This window comes from Vigna angularis, chromosome 4 (assembly GCF_016808095.1).
Source record: "Vigna angularis cultivar LongXiaoDou No.4 chromosome 4, ASM1680809v1, whole genome shotgun sequence".
Lineage (NCBI taxonomy): Eukaryota > Viridiplantae > Streptophyta > Magnoliopsida > Fabales > Fabaceae > Vigna > Vigna angularis.
This window is the reverse complement of record NC_068973.1, coordinates 15,818,345-15,836,333: the sequence shown is the minus strand read 5'-3', so window position 1 is coordinate 15,836,333 and position 17,989 is coordinate 15,818,345. Positions and strand designations below refer to the sequence as shown.

Here is a 17,989-nt window from a genome sequence, read left to right as displayed (position 1 = left end):
CTGTTGTTTGTGATGAGTAATATTCTTGTGTTTGCTCTATTGTTCTATGATGCATGTTGAGTTAATGATTGGTGAGGCTTTTAAGCATAGATATGGTGGTTTCTCATAGTTTTGTTAAAAACATATGCATGATTTCAATTGTAATTAATATGTTGGGCAGGATGTTTATTAAATTGTGGAACTTGAATTAACCGGTGAGAGGTTGGACTCGAGAGTTTTTGATTGATTGAATGTTATTGCTTTGGAAGCATGATTGATTTTGCCTATGTTTCTATGATTAAACCTCTTGCTTGCTTGTTACACATGATCAAGGTCATTTGTTCTTCTCCCATATAAGCCAATGCCAATATGTGAACCCAACAAAGAACAATGATTTTTTTGCTATACTTTGAACCTTGAGCCTAAATTTGAAATTTGAAAAAGCGTCATTATTTTTTGAGTATGTGAGCACCATAGTTGAGCTTGATTGGCTAAAGCGTCATTATATCTTGACCGATCTTTTTATGAGGAGCATACATGAGTGATTTACTTGTCTAAGAAGAGAATGCTTTTTGATGTGCTTGACCATTGTAGTATGATTATTTTGTTTAAACTAAGTTACATTTTGCTTGAGGACAAGCAAAGTTTCAAGTTTGGGGTTGTGATAACGGTTGATTTTACCCTTATCTGTGATTCAATTTTGATATTAAATGAACCCTTTTTGACTTAGAAACCTTCTTAATCTCTTATTTTTAGTTTATTTTTATGAATAAGAGAGTTAAGGTTATACTTGATGATTTTATCACTAAATTCCCTTGATTTTGTAGGTTATTGGAATGATTTGAAAGAGGAGTTAAAGTACTAAGAAGCTGGAATGCAGAAAAAGAGAAAAAGATACAGTGCAGAAAAGTCAGGCTGAGGGCCCCCTTAGGGGCTCTAAGTGCCAGCTAGTCAAGGATGAGCGCCAACCAGTCAAGGCTGAGCGCCCCTTTAGGGGCCCTGAGCGCCACTCAAGGCTAAGCGCCCCTCAGAGGCCCTGAGCGCCAATTTCATGATCGCACACCGCATGGGCACCCTTCTAAGGGCGCTGAGCGCCAGTTCTCTTGCAGTTTCGCCTGCTTGCCCCCACTTAAGGCGCTAAGCGCCAGTGTTATTGGGCTTGGACTATATTTTTGCTCTATTTAAGAACTTGCATGCCCTAGGCTTGGTATCTCTTGATGGCTTGAGCACAGAAACACACGTTTTGCCCCTTTGGAGGCGGATTTGGGGATGCGAGAGCTCTCCTATTCAGTTTCTAGGGTTTTTCTATCTCTTTCATTCCATTGTACACCTAGTTTCTTCATGACGATGGAGAACTAATCTTATTTGTTGTTGGGGAAGATGTAACCTCTAAACTCTCATGTATTTGAATTTGTTCTGAATTATTATATGCTTCTTTCATTAATTGTTAGGGATTTTCTTCTTTGCTCTATGTTTATTATATTTGGCTTTCTTTGTTATTGGGAAATACTTAGAAACCAGAATCTGGAGAATTTCTCCCAAAAGAAATATTGCCTAGGGATGGGGATAGGAGGTTTGGTTGTCTTAAGCTTCCATTCGTAATGCAGAATTAATTATTAGGGATGCAAGGGATTATGGTCTTTCTCATGTATTCCTCCAATTCCCAAGTCATTTCATGTGTATCTTCATTCCAAAGCACCTTCACTATGCGAATTTCCATTCCTCTAAGATTATTAACTTACACATTTGACAATCGCATCGGTTCAGCTTCCACGGTTAACTTCTCTCTAACTTGAATATCACAACCTCCAACACATGTTTCAGACCCGAAACAACAATCTCAAGACCAATTCTTTAAAACTCAAAAACTCGCACTCAAATTGTTGTATTCATGGTCACGTGCTTTTAGTAGCTGCATGAGGTGGACAACGACTTCCTCAACACTACCAAAACTAGATGGTTGGTGCTTTAGGGTACCTCTTCTAGTAGTGTAATTTGTAGAAAGTTGGCATGCCTCGTATAGTTGCCCTTTTTTCTTTTCACCAATGATGTCAACTTAACATTGTGTCCTAATGATGTCATAGTCATCATTGTGGTCTTCTGATGCATTAGGACATGACCTTTGCTTCGGTCTGACCTTTGAGAGTCAACTTGAAATTCCTCCTATTAAACATTTTGCACAGTGTCAATCAAGAAAATAATAGAACAAGTTTAAAGTTTAAAGCAAATAATAGTAAAAGTGTTTGCTTACATGTGTCCTCTGATCGAGGCTGCACCCGATATAAATTTATTGCTCAATGAAAAGTGCAGTATAATAATAGGAAGTGACTCTTAGGTCGTCTCTCAAGGACCAAATGTAGTTCGAGAATTAGGTCAAACACTAGTGGGGGGTTTGGTGAAGAGTGTTGTGAATGTAAATGAACTAAATTAAAAATAGAATGCAACACAGAATTAAAATAGTTGGTCACTAGCTCAATTACATGCTTCAATCACAGATTAACAGCAATTACCCACTACTCTAACCCAAATCCAACACGAATTACCCAACTAAGCGAAGGCTAATCCGATCTTCAAACTTGCAAACTAAGCGAATGCAATGCACAAATCCAATCAATTATGCACCATACACCCCAATCAATTAAGCAAAGATTAAACACCAATTAGGCAACTAAGTTTATACCCAATCGTAAACACAAAACAGATTGAATATTGAGCCAAATCAGACCAGCAGAGTGACAATTAAAGTGCAGAAATCATGAATAAAATACTTTAACCCCTAATCCAACATGAATTAACCAACTAAGCAAAGACCAATCATGCTATCATAATTATGAAGTAAGCAAACGCAACACACCTATTCCATCCATTATGTATTCCATACAGATCGATCAACTAAGCGAAGATTCAATCACCAATTGGGCAACTAAGCGTATACCCATTGCAAGAACACAATCAGATTTAATAGAATGCCAAGCCTGAGCAGTAGTAACACAATTACCGTCAAGAAATCTCAAAGAAACAATGCAATTTTGCTAAAGATCAACCAAGCACACTTAAGCTAACATTAAAACGAAGAAACCGAACGATATTATAGGTTAGGCCGAACAGTCTTAGAGAGGCCAAACGGTCCTAACAGAGAGGCATGTTATGGACCAAACGGTATGAACACAAGCACGTGAATGGAAATGAGAATGGAAAACTGAACGGTATTACACACAGAAGAACAAAGAAGAACAAGCCGAACAGTCTCTAACAGTGAAGCATGTTATAGACCAAACGATATTACACACAACAGAATGTTGATCAGAATGCAGAAATTACAACACGTCAGTTAAATGAACAAGAACAAGCCAAACGGTATTATTAGCAAACCGAACAATATAACAGTAATTGCAAAAATAGGAAAACGTGTAGAATCAAAACGCGACTGAACTGAATGAAACTGCAAAGCTGGAACGAAATGAACAGTAAAAAAACTAAATGCACAGCAGATGAATAGTAAAAAACCGAATGCATGATTCGTAATATAAGTCTTTAGCGTAAGTATGTGTTTTTCAAGGTATTATCAAAATTGACAAATTATATAGTGTTTACTGCTTGTTTTTTGTAAACGTGCTTTTGTCAAATATTGTTTATCTTTTTCTACTAATACATCATAATTTGTAGTGTTTAATAGATATGTTTTAATATTTGTTTAGCTTTGAAGTTATACTTCACTAAACGATATTTCATTAAGTGTTTATGTTAAACTTCAAAACTGAGTTGCTAGACAGTCTAGTCTCTCTAGACGATTTTGTCTGAACACTTTCATGCTTGTAGGAGCACAAAGGAGAGTAGTAGTCATAGCTTGCTCTCTAAGCTAGCTCACCAAATTAGGGTTAATGTGTCTCCTCTTTTCAAACCCAACTCCTTATAGGCCCAAAAACCATCAATACCCAAATATATGGCCCAAAGAAAATCCTATACTACTAAACCCTCAATTCAAAGCCCAAAATTAAACCTTGTTTTAATATTCACAAATACAAAATCCTAAGATAGGTTTTCACATCTCCTTAACTCATATGAGCTTTAGCTTAGACTTATTATGTTAAGAGGAGATATATCCTCTTAGCCATAGCTTTAATTATAGGTCTCTTGACTAAGTATATTATCACTACAGTTGTTGAAAAATATATGAAAGTTGAGAAATATTTTTTTTTATATACTTGGTGAATAAATATATTTTTTAGTTATATTAACTAGTAATATGTTTCTCATTTTTTTTTCTAATGATATTATTTTTAATATAATCTTAGTCATATGATCCAATAAACATAAAATTAGCATTAAAAGACACCAAGAGAGTAAATATGAAAAAAATTATAAAATCTAAAATCAAACGCAATTAAATTGGAAGAAATATAAAATATACTTAAGCCTCGTATTTAAATACAAAATTGTGTGTTTGAGAAAATGGTTTTCTGAACCAATTTTTTTAGACCACCAAAAGAATATTCTCTTTACTTAAAAAAAAAGTTCTGTTATTATAATAGCAACATTTAATTTTGTTGTATATTTCCCTGCCTTAATTTTTTAATATTTAAAAAATTTATCAAATTTTACGTTAATTGTTATTTAATATAGATATTACAAGAGAATTCACATTATGCTTATGAAATTCTTAACTTCAAACTATTATAAATTACCATTTGTAACAGATAAGTTTCTTTTTACCTTTATACATTTTTTTTTACACCAGGATTTTATATGTTACTTACGTAAACAACCCCAAAAGAGTTTGCGTAATTATTTATTTTTAACTCAAAATAAGAGCATTTCAATGTAGTTGACCACAATTATTATGGATTTTTAACCATTGAATTTATGAGAGTTGAGTTGTTATACAAGAATCAGTTACAAGTATAAGCAACTGGGCGTTAACAAAAAAAAAATAGTTTTCATTTAAGAATTAAAAAGAGTAAGTTAAAAACTTTTGTTGGAGTAAAATGTAGTTAGAGTGATTAAATATACGATAGTCCAGGGTATCCAAAACTTAATTAAGAACCTGAACATTAGATAAGCTGTAAGAATTTTTGTATTAGTAAAAAAGTTAAAATATAATAACCACTAAAAGTAAATTAAACTCCATCATTTAAGTAAAGAAAGAGTTAATATTGTTTAGATTTATGTCACAGGAAGAGATTCACTAAAAGAAATTGAAAATTTATATTAAAGTTTTGCCTTAGATATTCTTAAATAAATAACATATTTAAGAAAGTATTCAACTGATGAAACAGAGAAAGTTAATAAACCTAACCGTTCACATGGAAATTAAAAGAAATTGAAAATTTATATTAAAGTTTTGCCTTAGATATTCTTAAATAAATAATATATTTAAGAAAGCTTTCAACTGATGAAACAGAGAAAGTTAATAAAACTAACCGTTCACGTGGAAATTTGTATTGATATTAAAACTTTAAAACATAATTATATATTTTCAATAAATGTAAACTTAAATTTTTGGATTATATATTCTAATTACTAATTAAATGTAACAAATATTTCATATTTCCAAACCTACAAAGTATTTAATATATTTTCATGTAATTTAGAAATCCAAAACTATTAATAATACATACTAAATGCATTTATTTCTTCATAGAAAATACAAAAGCTGATTATTTTATATTTTTTAAAGAAGGAACTAATTATTTAAGAATGTATATACTTTTTTTTTACAAGATAAATACAAAAGTTTACCCTTAATGCCGCAATAAATGATAGGGATTGTTCCATTAAAATATAACTATATATCACTCTATTAAACTTTACATGGAATATTTTTTATAATATTAATACTTTACGTAATGATAATAATACTTTTAGTAAACATAAAAAGAAATGTGTGTCTTTTTTAATTGTAATATTAACATACCTTTTGAACGAAAACGAAAAATTAAAACAAAAAAAGTTTTTTTCTTCTCTTAATTAAGTAGGAAAGTTCATTAACATGGTATAAAATTAAATATTCATAGGTATCCAAAAATAAATATTAGGTATCCTGAAGTTTATAAAACATATTTAAAGTCATTCAGTTATCATCTAATGTCATTAATTATTGTCCAGCACAATTCAAACAGAGAAGTTCTTGGAATAGTAGTGCTCAATGTTAGTTAAGTGGTGTCTAACGTTAGTTTAGATGTCTAGCGAGGTCACCTAGAAAGAATATCTTTGGAGCTTCCAAGATTTAATTTGATTTTTTGGTGTCCAATGATATTGATTAACACCCAACAATACAAAGTCACTTAGCTTTCTAACTTTGGTGTTGCCACGAAAAGAACCATCGCCCAACGATAGCCAATTCAGAGAAATCATTGTCTAAGCAGCACGTGGTGCTATTAGTGGTGCTGTATCAAAAAATTACAACTTTTTTTGAACTTGATTTGTGTAAATTGACATTCCAATTTTCAATATGAAACATCTTAATGATCATAAAATTCATGGTTCTTAGTTTAACCAATGTCATATTATTCAATTCAAGCCCTAGAGGCAATTCCAACAAAACCAACTCATAGTTTTCATTCATATCATAGTTGAAACGCATCAAATAGAAATTTCACAGTTTTATCATTCCACGCATGCTTTACCATATTATCACAAATTCAATAGGAACTAGATATCAACATAAGTCCAGCCAAGCAGAAATTCTAACTTAAGATTTCACAAAAACAAACATATAATCAAAGTAAAGATTTAGCTTCTCTCATCTCTTAAACAACTCAAGTAGTTCTAAAAACACTACAACTCCTTTAGTTTCAGATGATGTTTTATCTATACATAGAAACATCACAAGAATGATCAAGTCATACTATTATGATAATTGATCAACAGAGACTCATATTTATGATTTAAACAACGCATGCAATCCAAAAATGACTGTATACAAAAATAAATAAGATTGGATAAAGAAAAAATGAACAAAAATTTAATTTATATAAACAAATAAACTGATTGATTTAAATTAAAGAGACCACTCTTAAAGTTTTGGATTTTCAATCATAATAGACAAATAATAAAATAGAAAAAAGAGAAATAAAAAAACTCTAAAAAATAATTTCTAAAAGAATTATATATTTTAAAATAATAATAAAAATTTATAATAAAACTATTTGTATTGAATAATTTATTATTAATATAATACTCTCTTACTATTTTTAAACAACTATCCATTCTAACAAATTATTTTATAAGTTGTTATATTATTCATTATTATTTTGCTTAAATACAAGATGGAAATTAATAAATTTAATATAATTTAATGAATTAAAATATTCAAAATTGTTAAGTTTGTTTTTCTTAAAATATTTATAAATTATTAAATGTTTCCTGTAATTACTTAAAATTTAATAAATATGTTTACGAGCTTTTAAATTTTTAATACGTGGAAAATAGACATAATATTTTTATGTCTGAAATAGTAGTTTAGGCTATATTCAGTAGAAAATTTAAAAATAGATTTTTTGTATACTTACTTTTGAAAGTTAAAAAATACCTGTGGATAAATACAACAGTTCATGTTTGACTAAAAGAAGAAAAGAAAGTCCATGCTAAGGATAACATTTCATCTTTTCGATACAAAAATCCATTATTTTCTGGATAGAACACGATAATATAATTTAAATATTTATATAACAATTATTTTGTCACATGCATAGAAACATAATATATCTTTGGATTAGAGATCACAGTGGATCTAGTTCAATTGATAGCCTCTCCATATCCTTGAAAAAAAAAATACTTATATATATATATATATATATATATAATTTTATATTTATGGGCACTTTTGGATATCAATATATTTTTATATTTTATATTTTCTAAATTTTAAATAAAATTACCTATATAAACTTAGACAAAAGAAAATAAATTTAGAGTATAATTCAAATTAAATTACCTATTAAAATATATGTTTTAAATATGTTTTTCTAGTCTTAAATTTTAACTAAATTAGAATTTATATCTTTTCAAAATAATTTTAAAAATAAATCATTTTAATCCAAGTTAAATTTGTTCCAGGTGGGGTATTTCAAACTTACATTTAAATTGTTTAACTATTTAGCATATTTTAATTTAAATATTATTTTAAAGCTTCATTTAATGTGGTAAAAGAAATATTAAAATAATTAAATTAAAATTATTATATTTATTTATTGTTAATGTTTGGTAACAAAAATATATTAAAATTTAATATATAGATGAATTTTAATTTCACTTTCAAATTTAATAACTAAAAACATATTTAATTCTTAAAATATTAAAATAATAAAATTAGTTTTTCTAGAAAAACAATTCAAAAGTTACACCAAAATATGAAATTTAAAAATTAATCTTTTTTAAAATATTTTCAATTTTATAGATCTAAGTAAAAAATAAAACATGAAATCAAATTTTAAATCATTCTTAAATAATTAATAATTTTATATTAATTATTTATATTTTAAAAAAATGTTCAAATAAAATTTACTAATAATATAAACTATGTAAATAAAATAATATAACATCTCCTCAATAAACAGATAATTAAATAATCATATTTATTACACATTCATTAAAAATATCTATTTAACATCTCCCTATATCCATAAATTCAAAGTTTTTTTATCCATCTCTACAAAAAGTTTGCGTTTCACACAAATAATAATAAGAGAATTGAATAAAGGAGCTGTAAAAATTAAATAATAAACTATTTTTATTTTACATTTTAGAAAACAAAATGTTATATATTTAAAATCAGGAAAATAAATCACCCAATACATAGATTAAACAACACGGAATATAAAATAAAACCACAAAAACAATAAAACATAGATATGCATGAAGACAAATTATTATATTATTAAAGGTTTCACTCTCAACAGCAAAACAAACAGTTCCGTTTTTAATAATAAAAAAAGAGAACAGTTCCCTAATTTTTTTCATCAGTTTCATAATTAAAATGTAATAAATTAGGTTCCTATATAATATATTATCTGATGTAAGAAAAATATATGTTATCAAATTTTTTACATTTTAAAATGCACATATTTGAAGTAAGTAAATTATTTATTGTTTCAAAACGACATCTAAGAAGATAGCATTTATGGAAGAAAATATAGCAAAAAATACTGTAATAAAAGTAAAAATTAGTAAATATAAGGTATAGAATTTTACAAATCTCACTTTCCAAGTTAAAGACCAATGGACAGACTTTCATATGATATAAAAGAGAGGTTTCAACTTTCATCTTGTTGTTTTTCACTGGAAAATATAAATAATAAATAAATAAATAAAAATTAAAGATTGCGTTATTACAACTTCCACACTATCTCTACGCCTATTTATTCTCCTTCCACATTTCTAGTTTTCAATTTTAATTATTATTTTTTAATAATTTTTTTCCTGTATTTTGCATTTCAAAGCCAACTAACACCCTTTCCTTTCTCTTTCTCTGTCAGAAGACTAAAAAACACCTCTGTTGTTGCGTTGTCTGTTTTTTCTCTCCAAACCAGAGAGCGACCGCCGGCGAGCCTTCCTCGCCGGTAATTCGCTCTTCCTCGCCGGAGTTTTCCGCAACCTCCATTTGCCCGGTTGCAGCTTCGAATTGGGGTTTTTTTTTTGCGGCTCCGTTTGAAGGAGCCATTTCTGCATAATTATTCGTGGCTTTTCCTTCTCTCAGCGTCTTAGATTGCAATGCAGAGGGAAGGAGGTTCCTGTTGCGGGGGAGAGCGTGAGATCTCTTGTTTCTGAAATCCCTGTGCTCTGGCGCCTTTGAGAGATTCGGTTTTTTGTCTGTTTCTCTTTGTTCTGGATGAGGAGTGTGGAGAATTTTGTGGAGGAGGGGATTTTGGAGTTTCTCTGCTAGCGAGGTTGGGTTCCAATCCAGAAGGTGCAAATCTGTTTTGTTAAAAATATTATGGTTTGTGTTTATAGTGTGTTTTTGTTTTTTCTTTTTCTGTTTGGGGGATGAACAGTTTTTTTCTCTTTTGTTGAAGTAGTTGTTATGAAGTATACCGTGAGATGATAATTTCTTTGGTGTTCATGTTTTTGATCTGTTGGTGTTTTCAGATTATGGCTTCTCTGAAATTTTGGTTTTATCTCTTGATCTGTTAATGTTTGAGGCTTTCGCTGTGAAATTCCCTCTACATACGTGTAATTTTGTGGTAGAATATCTGGAGTACTGCAAACTTAAGCTTGACTTTCTTTTTTTCTGTATTTTTTTTTTGAAAAAAAAAGGGAGAGCTGTTGTTACAGTTAAATGTTTTTTTTTTGTGTGTTAGTTTCCATGGATGCTTTTTGTTTTTTTCTTTTTTTGCTTTGGCGAACAAATGGCCAAACTGTGTTAGGTCGTTGGTAGGTAAGCATCGAGTTTTTTTCTTTTCCTAATACCATCCTGTGTTCTCCTTCCTTCTGGTAGTGTTTAGTTGAAGATGCAACTATTTGTGCCTTAGTTTTATACTATTTTTTTCTTAATTTTACAATTGAATATAGGTGGTGCTTCTGGTAGGGTTTTCAATAGTCCATTTTCTTACTCTTTTCTTTATTTGTTCAGGGGTGAAGGGGATGGTGATGTTGGTAAGTTGTAATTGTGAGTCTGAGTTTTTCTTTCTGCCAGTAGCAGTTATTTTTTATAGGGTTGCCATGTTCATTATTATCTGTCCTTTCCTTTGTCTAGGGAATGACCTTGAATTTCACGCAGGATGATCTGGGATAGAGCCTAACAAAGCTAGCAAGGGAGGAGGCTTTCAGTATTTTCTGGACAGCTACAGGATGCCTTCTGAAATAATGGAGAAGAGGGGTGTGTCTGCCTCATCCCACTTTTTGGATGACATTTCCTATGCTTCTGAGGTAATTACTATGCTAACTGCCTCATCGTGTTTCTTAAAATTTTGTAACAACGCCTCAGGTTAATTTTTATCCGAAGTTTATAACCGTTTCGTCATCCTTTTAAGGATTATCAGTTCCGTGAACATTTTACAGCCCAAGACTTCAGTTTTCTCATTATGTTATAAATTTGTCTTGTTCTCCATGGCCTTGATGCTAAACATGTGTTTAACTTTTGGGCAGAAGAATATTGGATTACGGAAGCCAAAATCTCTTCATGACCATTTTCTACAGGGTGAGGCCAATAAACTAATTGTTGTTATTTGTTCAAAACGGTTTCATTTGTTCTGCTGGTTTATCTGTGTGTCAATTGCATCATTAATGCACCAAATAGATTTGCTTGGAGATAGTTAATGAGTAAACTCTTTTATGCTCCAGTTTAGAAATTGGCTATTAACTATCATTGAGTTTATACACGTTAATTTTTGAAGAATCTTTCCGTATATTTCAAAGCAATATTTCTCCCATTTTCTGTTTCAATTTGTTTTTAAATGTTCCGTTTGCATTCAGAAGAAATGATTGCTAATGTTGCTAACAAGTATCTTAGTTCAAACCAAGGTCTTAAATTCCCAAACTTGTATATTATATGGGGATTGGTGATAATATTTATTGATTTGTCTTTTTTAACCCTTACTGTTCTCACTTTTTTGCTGAAAACAATATGTAGTTTTTTTTCTTGTCCTGGAATAATGAATATCACCCATCAACATTGCAAACACTTTTAAGTTTTAATAAGTAATTGGCATTGGCATCATCCAAAATTAATATTTTTTATTCTTTTTATGATAGCAATCTAATTGCTGCAAACTTTAATAAATTAATGTCTTTTATTGAATGCATAAATTAAATAACTCGGTCTTGCAACATTTTGATTATGTATAGCTGGGACAATTAATGCTAATCATGAATTTGGATTCTGTGCTCTGCTGGATTCAAAGGTTAATATGATTTTGGCATTAATTTTATTACGAATTTACTGTTTTTTTATTTTGCTAAGTAATAATTATGTAATATCTGTGTATTTATGTTTGTTTGCTTGTCTTACATTAATAAAGCAAATAATCTATCTACTGGATATGTCACTAGTTTCTGGATATAGTAATTTCAATCTTTAAATTTTCAGGCAAGAGTGAAATGGCGGCATCACCTGGCTCTATTTTGAATACTTCATCACCCCGTTCAACAAATGCAAAATCTGGCTTGTCAATCTCTCATACTACTCTATCTGGGGAAATTACAGGAGACCTACATTTTGGCAGAGAAGCAGGCACTATAGAGATGCTGAAGGATTCCACGGAATCCCTTAATTATACTAAGAGGTCATGGTCTAATGTGCATAGGCAGCCAGCATCTAGCTCATATGGTCTAATTGGCAGCAAGATTGTCACCAATGCTTCCTCACGTGAAAGTAGTCTATTTTCAAGCTCCCTGTCTGAGGTGTTTAGCCAAAAGAGTAAGAATTTCTTTCAAGGATGTTAAGATGGTTTGCATGCATGTATTATGTGTCTTGTAGCATTATCTAGTTCTGATTTCTTTTACTCTTTGTAATACTTTATATACAAGTTTCTATTTACATTCATTTGCATGCCATCTATTGCAACTTATTATAGCAGAATATATGCATATTATCTTTTGTGAAGTAGCACAACAAAGTAGGGCACATCCCTCACCAAATCCCACTAAAATATGAAACTAAGAAAATTATCTAGTTGTTATAGATTTTGTTATTTTACTTTAGTTCAGATGATATCCTCATGTTATAATGTATATCTTAATGCAGTGAGGTTATTGGGGAATGGAGTGCCATCTGGTCAACCCATTACTGTTGGTTCCCTTCCTGAGGAAGAACCATATAAATCTCTGGGAGAAATTGAGGCTGACACTATTGGAAATCTCCTTCCTGATGAAGATGACCTTTTTTCTGGAGTCACTAACGAGTTAGGATGCAGTACTCGGGCTAGAATGAATGATGATTTTGAAGATTTTGATTTGTTCAGCAGCAGTGGAGGCATGGAATTGGAAGGAGATGATGAACTTCTAATTTCTGGAAAGGGAACCAGTTTCATTTATGAAGATCCTGATTACTTTGGAGCCTCTAAAGGAAAACTTCCTTTTGGTGAACAATCTTCTAGAACACTTTTTGTTAGAAACATCAATAGCAATGTTGAAGACTCTGAACTTAAGGCTCTCTTTGAGGTGAACCTTTATTTATTTATTGTGGCTGCTATCTTAAGAATTTTCATAAAGCATTTCATACCACTAACGATGGAATGTAAAAATGGACTATTTTGTTTGTTCTGGCAGCAATATGGAGACATTCGAACCATATACACTGCCTGCAAGCATCGTGGGTTTGTTATGATTTCATATTATGATCTAAGGGCATCACAAAATGCAATGAAGGCACTTCAAAATAGGTCATTGAGATTTAGGAAACTAGATATACATTACTCAATTCCAAAGGTAATGATGTTACTAACCTCATCTATGCATAATTCCATTTCCCTTGTTTCATTTGGGTAAAGTTTATATTTCCCTTGTTCATGTTATCATTTATTATTACAGGCATAGGTTTTACTTGTTCAATTGCTTGTGTGTATCTTTGATGATTTGCTTATAGATATATCTTTATTTGATGACATATCAGGGCAATGCTCCAGAGAAAGATATTGGCCATGGTACACTGATGATATCTGATCTTGATTCATCTGTTTTGAATGATGAACTTAAACAGATATTTGGATTTTATGGAGAAATTAGAGATGTGAGTTGTTCTTGTTGGTTTTCATCCATTTTTTTGTGTTTTGTAATGATACAAGCATCTTAAACATTATCTGTGAAATTGCAGATCTTTGAATATCCTCAATTGAATCACGTCAAATTTATCGAATTTTATGATGTTCGAGCTGCAGAAGCTTCTCTTCGTGCACTGAATGGGATCTGCTTTGCTGGGAAGCACATTAAGCTTGAGCCCGGACATCCCATGATTGCAACATGGTGGCTACCGCTTCTCCTTTATTTTTTAATTTAATTTTCTTATCTAAATATATTGACTTTTACAATTGTTTTCTACTTTAAAAAGGTGTCAATCTTAACCAATGTATTGTTTATGAGGTCTTATTTTGAATCTCCATATTTTTTCTCGTCACCTTTAATAGTATTATTTACTTTTAGAGGTTGATAGAGGGTATAGTTGTTGGAACCACCTTGATGCAAAGATAACATCTTGACAATTGTGGAAACCTTGCTTTTGTAGTATGATGCAGCAGTCTCAGAAGGGACAAGATGATCCTGATCTTGGTCATAGTCTTAGTGACAACATCTCCTTAAGACATAAGGGTATGATTTTGTCTGAATTCACTTGTCTATTTTTCCTCATAACTAATACGGTCTTGGTCTCACTAGACATAACTTACAGCAGGAGTGTCATCTGGATTTATTGCATCTGCTGGCAGCTTGGAAAATGGATATAATCAAGGATTTCATTCTGCAGCACAGTTACCTGCTTTCATTGATAACTCACTATTTAATATGAATTCTAACATTCACAAGACCGCAAGAGGGGCATCTACTGGAAAAGTATCTGGTGTTTTTGAGGCCAGTAACACTATTGATGCTATGAAATTTGCATCTGTTTCGAGGTTCCATCCTCATTCTTTACCTGAATATCGCGATAGTTTAGCTAATGGAAGTCCTTACAACTATTCAAGTACCATTAACATGGCTGCTAATATTGGAAATGGATCAACGGAATCATCTGAGAGCAGGCACATTCAGGGAATAAACTCAACTGGGAACCTTGCAGAGTTTAATGCAGGAGGTAAGTTTATGTGCTAAGAAAACCTCTTATTAATGCTTCCTTTATTTACAACAGTTTTGAAATATTTCTGTGTGTAGAAAACTGTGATAAGGGACCAATGTGTTGCAAAGGTTGAACTTATTGTTCACATTTGATGGCATCCTAGGAATTTATAACCTTATAACAATGAGCTTGACTGTTAATTCTCGGATTTTCAATATTTTCATTGTTTTAATAAGACCCAAAAATAAGACCTAGAAATACTCGAGTCAAAATATTGATCCAGGTGAATTTAGACTTGCCTGAGATTTAAGCAGTCCAATTTGATTATTGATCTTGAAGTCAGTTTTTATATCACCTTGTAAGTGGTAGAAGATGCTGGGAAATTGTACACTGAACCAATATCAAATATGAATTCAATAGTTCTATATTTGAATGGTAGTATGTGAAATCTTTGTTTTATTTTGAATATGCAGGAAATGGAAACCGCTCCAATCATGGACTTTATCATATGTGGAATGGCTCCAACTTGCATCAACAACCTCCTTCAAATGCCATGCTTTGGCAGAAAACATCATCCTTTGTTAATGGTGCTGGTTCTCCATGTCTTCCACAGATACCCAGCTTTCCTAGAACACCTCCCCATGTGCTGAGAGCATCACATATAGACCATCAAGTGGGATCAGCACCCGTTGTTACAGCCTCACCCTGGGAAAGACAACATTCTTACTTGGGAGAGTCACCTGATGGTTCTGGTTTTAGATTGGGTTCTGTGGGAAGCCCTGGCTTTCATGGTAGCTGGCAGATGCATCCTCCTGCTTCTCACAGCATATTTTCTCATGTTAGTGGGAATGGTACAGAATTGACATCAAATACTGGGCAGGGCTCTCCTAAGCAGTTATCACATGTTTTACCTGGGAGACTTCCCATGAATTTGGTTTCTAAATTTGATTCTAGCAATGAACGCCTGAGAAACCTCTATCCTCGAAGAAACGAACCAAACACTAACAGCAATGCAGATAAGAAACAATATGAACTTGACCTAGGTCGCATATTGCGTGGGGATGACAGCCGAACAACCCTCATGATAAAGAATATTCCCAACAAGTATGCCAATTATCTCCCTACCTTTTTTAAAATTTTGCTGCTTATGCTGTTATCACTTCTTGCTTATCTTACCAAAGAAAATTATTATTAGTTACATTGGCAATTGCTTATTTGGTTTGTCCCCTTTTAGTTTTGGTGCATTAGCCATACAAATGCTGTCCCTCCTTTCGCTTGCTTACACGTCTTTGATTTTTTGCATGTAGCCTTAATATTGATCAATTGGTTTTCCATACAGATTTAACAAATTTTACAAAGATTGAAGCATGCCTATTCTTTTGCACTGGTCTTTCTGTTTCTCTTTTTATATTTGTTTAAATATTTTGGCAGGTATACTTCAAAGATGCTTCTTGCTGCCATTGATGAACAATGTCGAGGAACATATGATTTTTTGTATTTGCCAATTGATTTCAAGGCAAGTATTTTCCTGGAGTTGCTAGTTGCTTGACTCTTTCCCTAAATGTAGCAAATCATAAATGTGTTTCTAAGTAAATTCTACTAATGGTTGCAGAACAAATGTAATGTTGGCTATGCATTCATCAATATGATTGATCCTGGTCAAATTATTCCATTCCACAAGGTTATTTGGAAATCCTTATGTAATCCTAATTTGATTTAATTATCTGGGATATGAATTCTATGTTTATCTGTTTATATGTTTAATAGATAAGGAATATTGTGCAGGCCTTTAACGGAAAAAAATGGGAGAAGTTCAACAGTGAAAAGGTAGCAGTACTCGCATATGCCCGAATTCAAGGAAAAGGTGCTCTCATTGCTCATTTTCAGAATTCAAGCCTGATGAATGAAGATAAACGTTGCCGCCCTATTCTTTTCCATACAGATGGCCCAAATGCTGGCGATCCGGTAAATCAGCTTGTTCTTTAGATGTAACTATTTTCCTGATGTTTCCATTAATATATTAGTTGCTGATTCAAGTAAACTGGGTGTTAATTAAGGGCTTTCTCACGTCAAAACGTATGGCCTGATATTTAATGTTAACATGCATTGGGTGTGGCAAGAAAGTTTTTTGAAGGAATACTTCACTGATGACTTTAATGGCTATTAAATGCAATCTATTGTTTCGACTGTTTCGAGTATTAAATTCATTTAACAAACTGGGATAAGGATATATAGAAGGCTTGCTACCTAATTGTACTAATGTGTTTTCTGCTGATATGGTATACCCCAGAGGCAATATTAATCTAATCTGTCGCTGCAGGAGCCTTTCCCATTGGGTAACAATATTAGAGTGAGGCCTGGGAAATCTCGCGCAAATGGTAGCGAGGAGAATCGCAGCCAAGGGAATCCTTCATCTTTTGCAAGTGGTGAAGAGTCTGGGAATGGAATGGAATCATCTTCGATCTCTTCAAAAAACTCTGACTGATTTGCCTAATGCACTAACAGTTCAATGTTGCCTGTCATGTCAACTCCAAGACTGTATATTTACATTTTTCTTTTTGTTCGATTGGGCGAGGAGTTGGAGCTGGTCGGAAAGTGAGGGGGCTCACAATTTTTTCCCATAGAGGAGCCTTGCAAAGAGTTTTTGGATGATGAGGTACATAACCAGAATGAAGCCACTGGTTCTTGTGTTTTCGTTATTTTCCTAAAATTTTGCATGGAGTACTTCTACCATCTCACAAGTTTCGAGAATGGCTAAACTGAAGCTTAAAATTTTGGCTGGCTGTGAATGGACAATGTGACATTTTGCAGTTCCCTTGAGATAATAAGCATCATTGCGGGTTTCTTGGGTACTTGCTGGTTTTGTTTTCACTGTTTAATGTTCATATGTAATTTTGTTTCCCTATATTCCCAGGCATTGGTGTCCTTATGGGATTTTCTGTCCATATGATCATATGATGGATTGTTGAGGGAACACATTTAAATGGAACATTCTTCGATGGTAGTCGTTCGGATATTGCTGTTTCGATTCTTATTTCTGCATTCTTTCGTCAGTGCTTACAAAAATGCTTAACTCAGCATTAGTTACATATACTAGTAGCACTTTCTTTCATATTAAAGATTCCTCAGTCAGAAAAAAGAAAGTTGAGTATACATAAACTGTTTAAATTCGTTTCTTTTTAAATTAAATCAAGATATACGTTTAACTTTTGAAGAAGTTAAATAAAAGAAAATTCTATACAAGTTAAGTGTATTGATTATGCATATTTTTCGAAGTTTGATGATTATAAGGTCTTATCTAAAAGT

General features: G+C 31.9%; 1 protein-coding gene across 9 annotated transcripts; it reads left to right on the top strand.

The window, feature by feature from the left end:
• Positions 1-9,385: 9,385 nt before the first annotated feature.
• On the top strand, positions 9,386-17,709 carry LOC108331669 (protein MEI2-like 1). Of its 9 annotated transcripts, none has more exons than XM_017566528.2 (16): positions 9,386-9,886; positions 10,550-10,572; positions 10,697-10,845; positions 11,068-11,116; positions 12,005-12,334; positions 12,662-13,077; positions 13,186-13,344; positions 13,529-13,645; positions 13,730-13,878; positions 14,138-14,220; positions 14,300-14,701; positions 15,157-15,787; positions 16,115-16,199; positions 16,296-16,364; positions 16,469-16,648; positions 17,004-17,709. In XM_017566528.2, the coding sequence occupies exons 3-16, from the start codon at positions 10,768-10,770 to the stop codon at positions 17,166-17,168; spliced, it is 2,913 nt and encodes a 970-aa protein (XP_017422017.1). In that variant the 5' UTR covers positions 9,386-9,886; positions 10,550-10,572; positions 10,697-10,767; the 3' UTR covers positions 17,169-17,709. The 9 variants fall into 9 exon arrangements, with proteins under 9 accessions (XP_017422017.1, XP_017422010.1, XP_017422012.1 ...); XM_017566521.2 differs by having other exon boundaries at positions 11,065-11,116; XM_017566523.2 differs by having other exon boundaries at positions 10,673-10,845; positions 11,065-11,116.
• Positions 17,710-17,989: the final 280 nt, after the last annotated feature.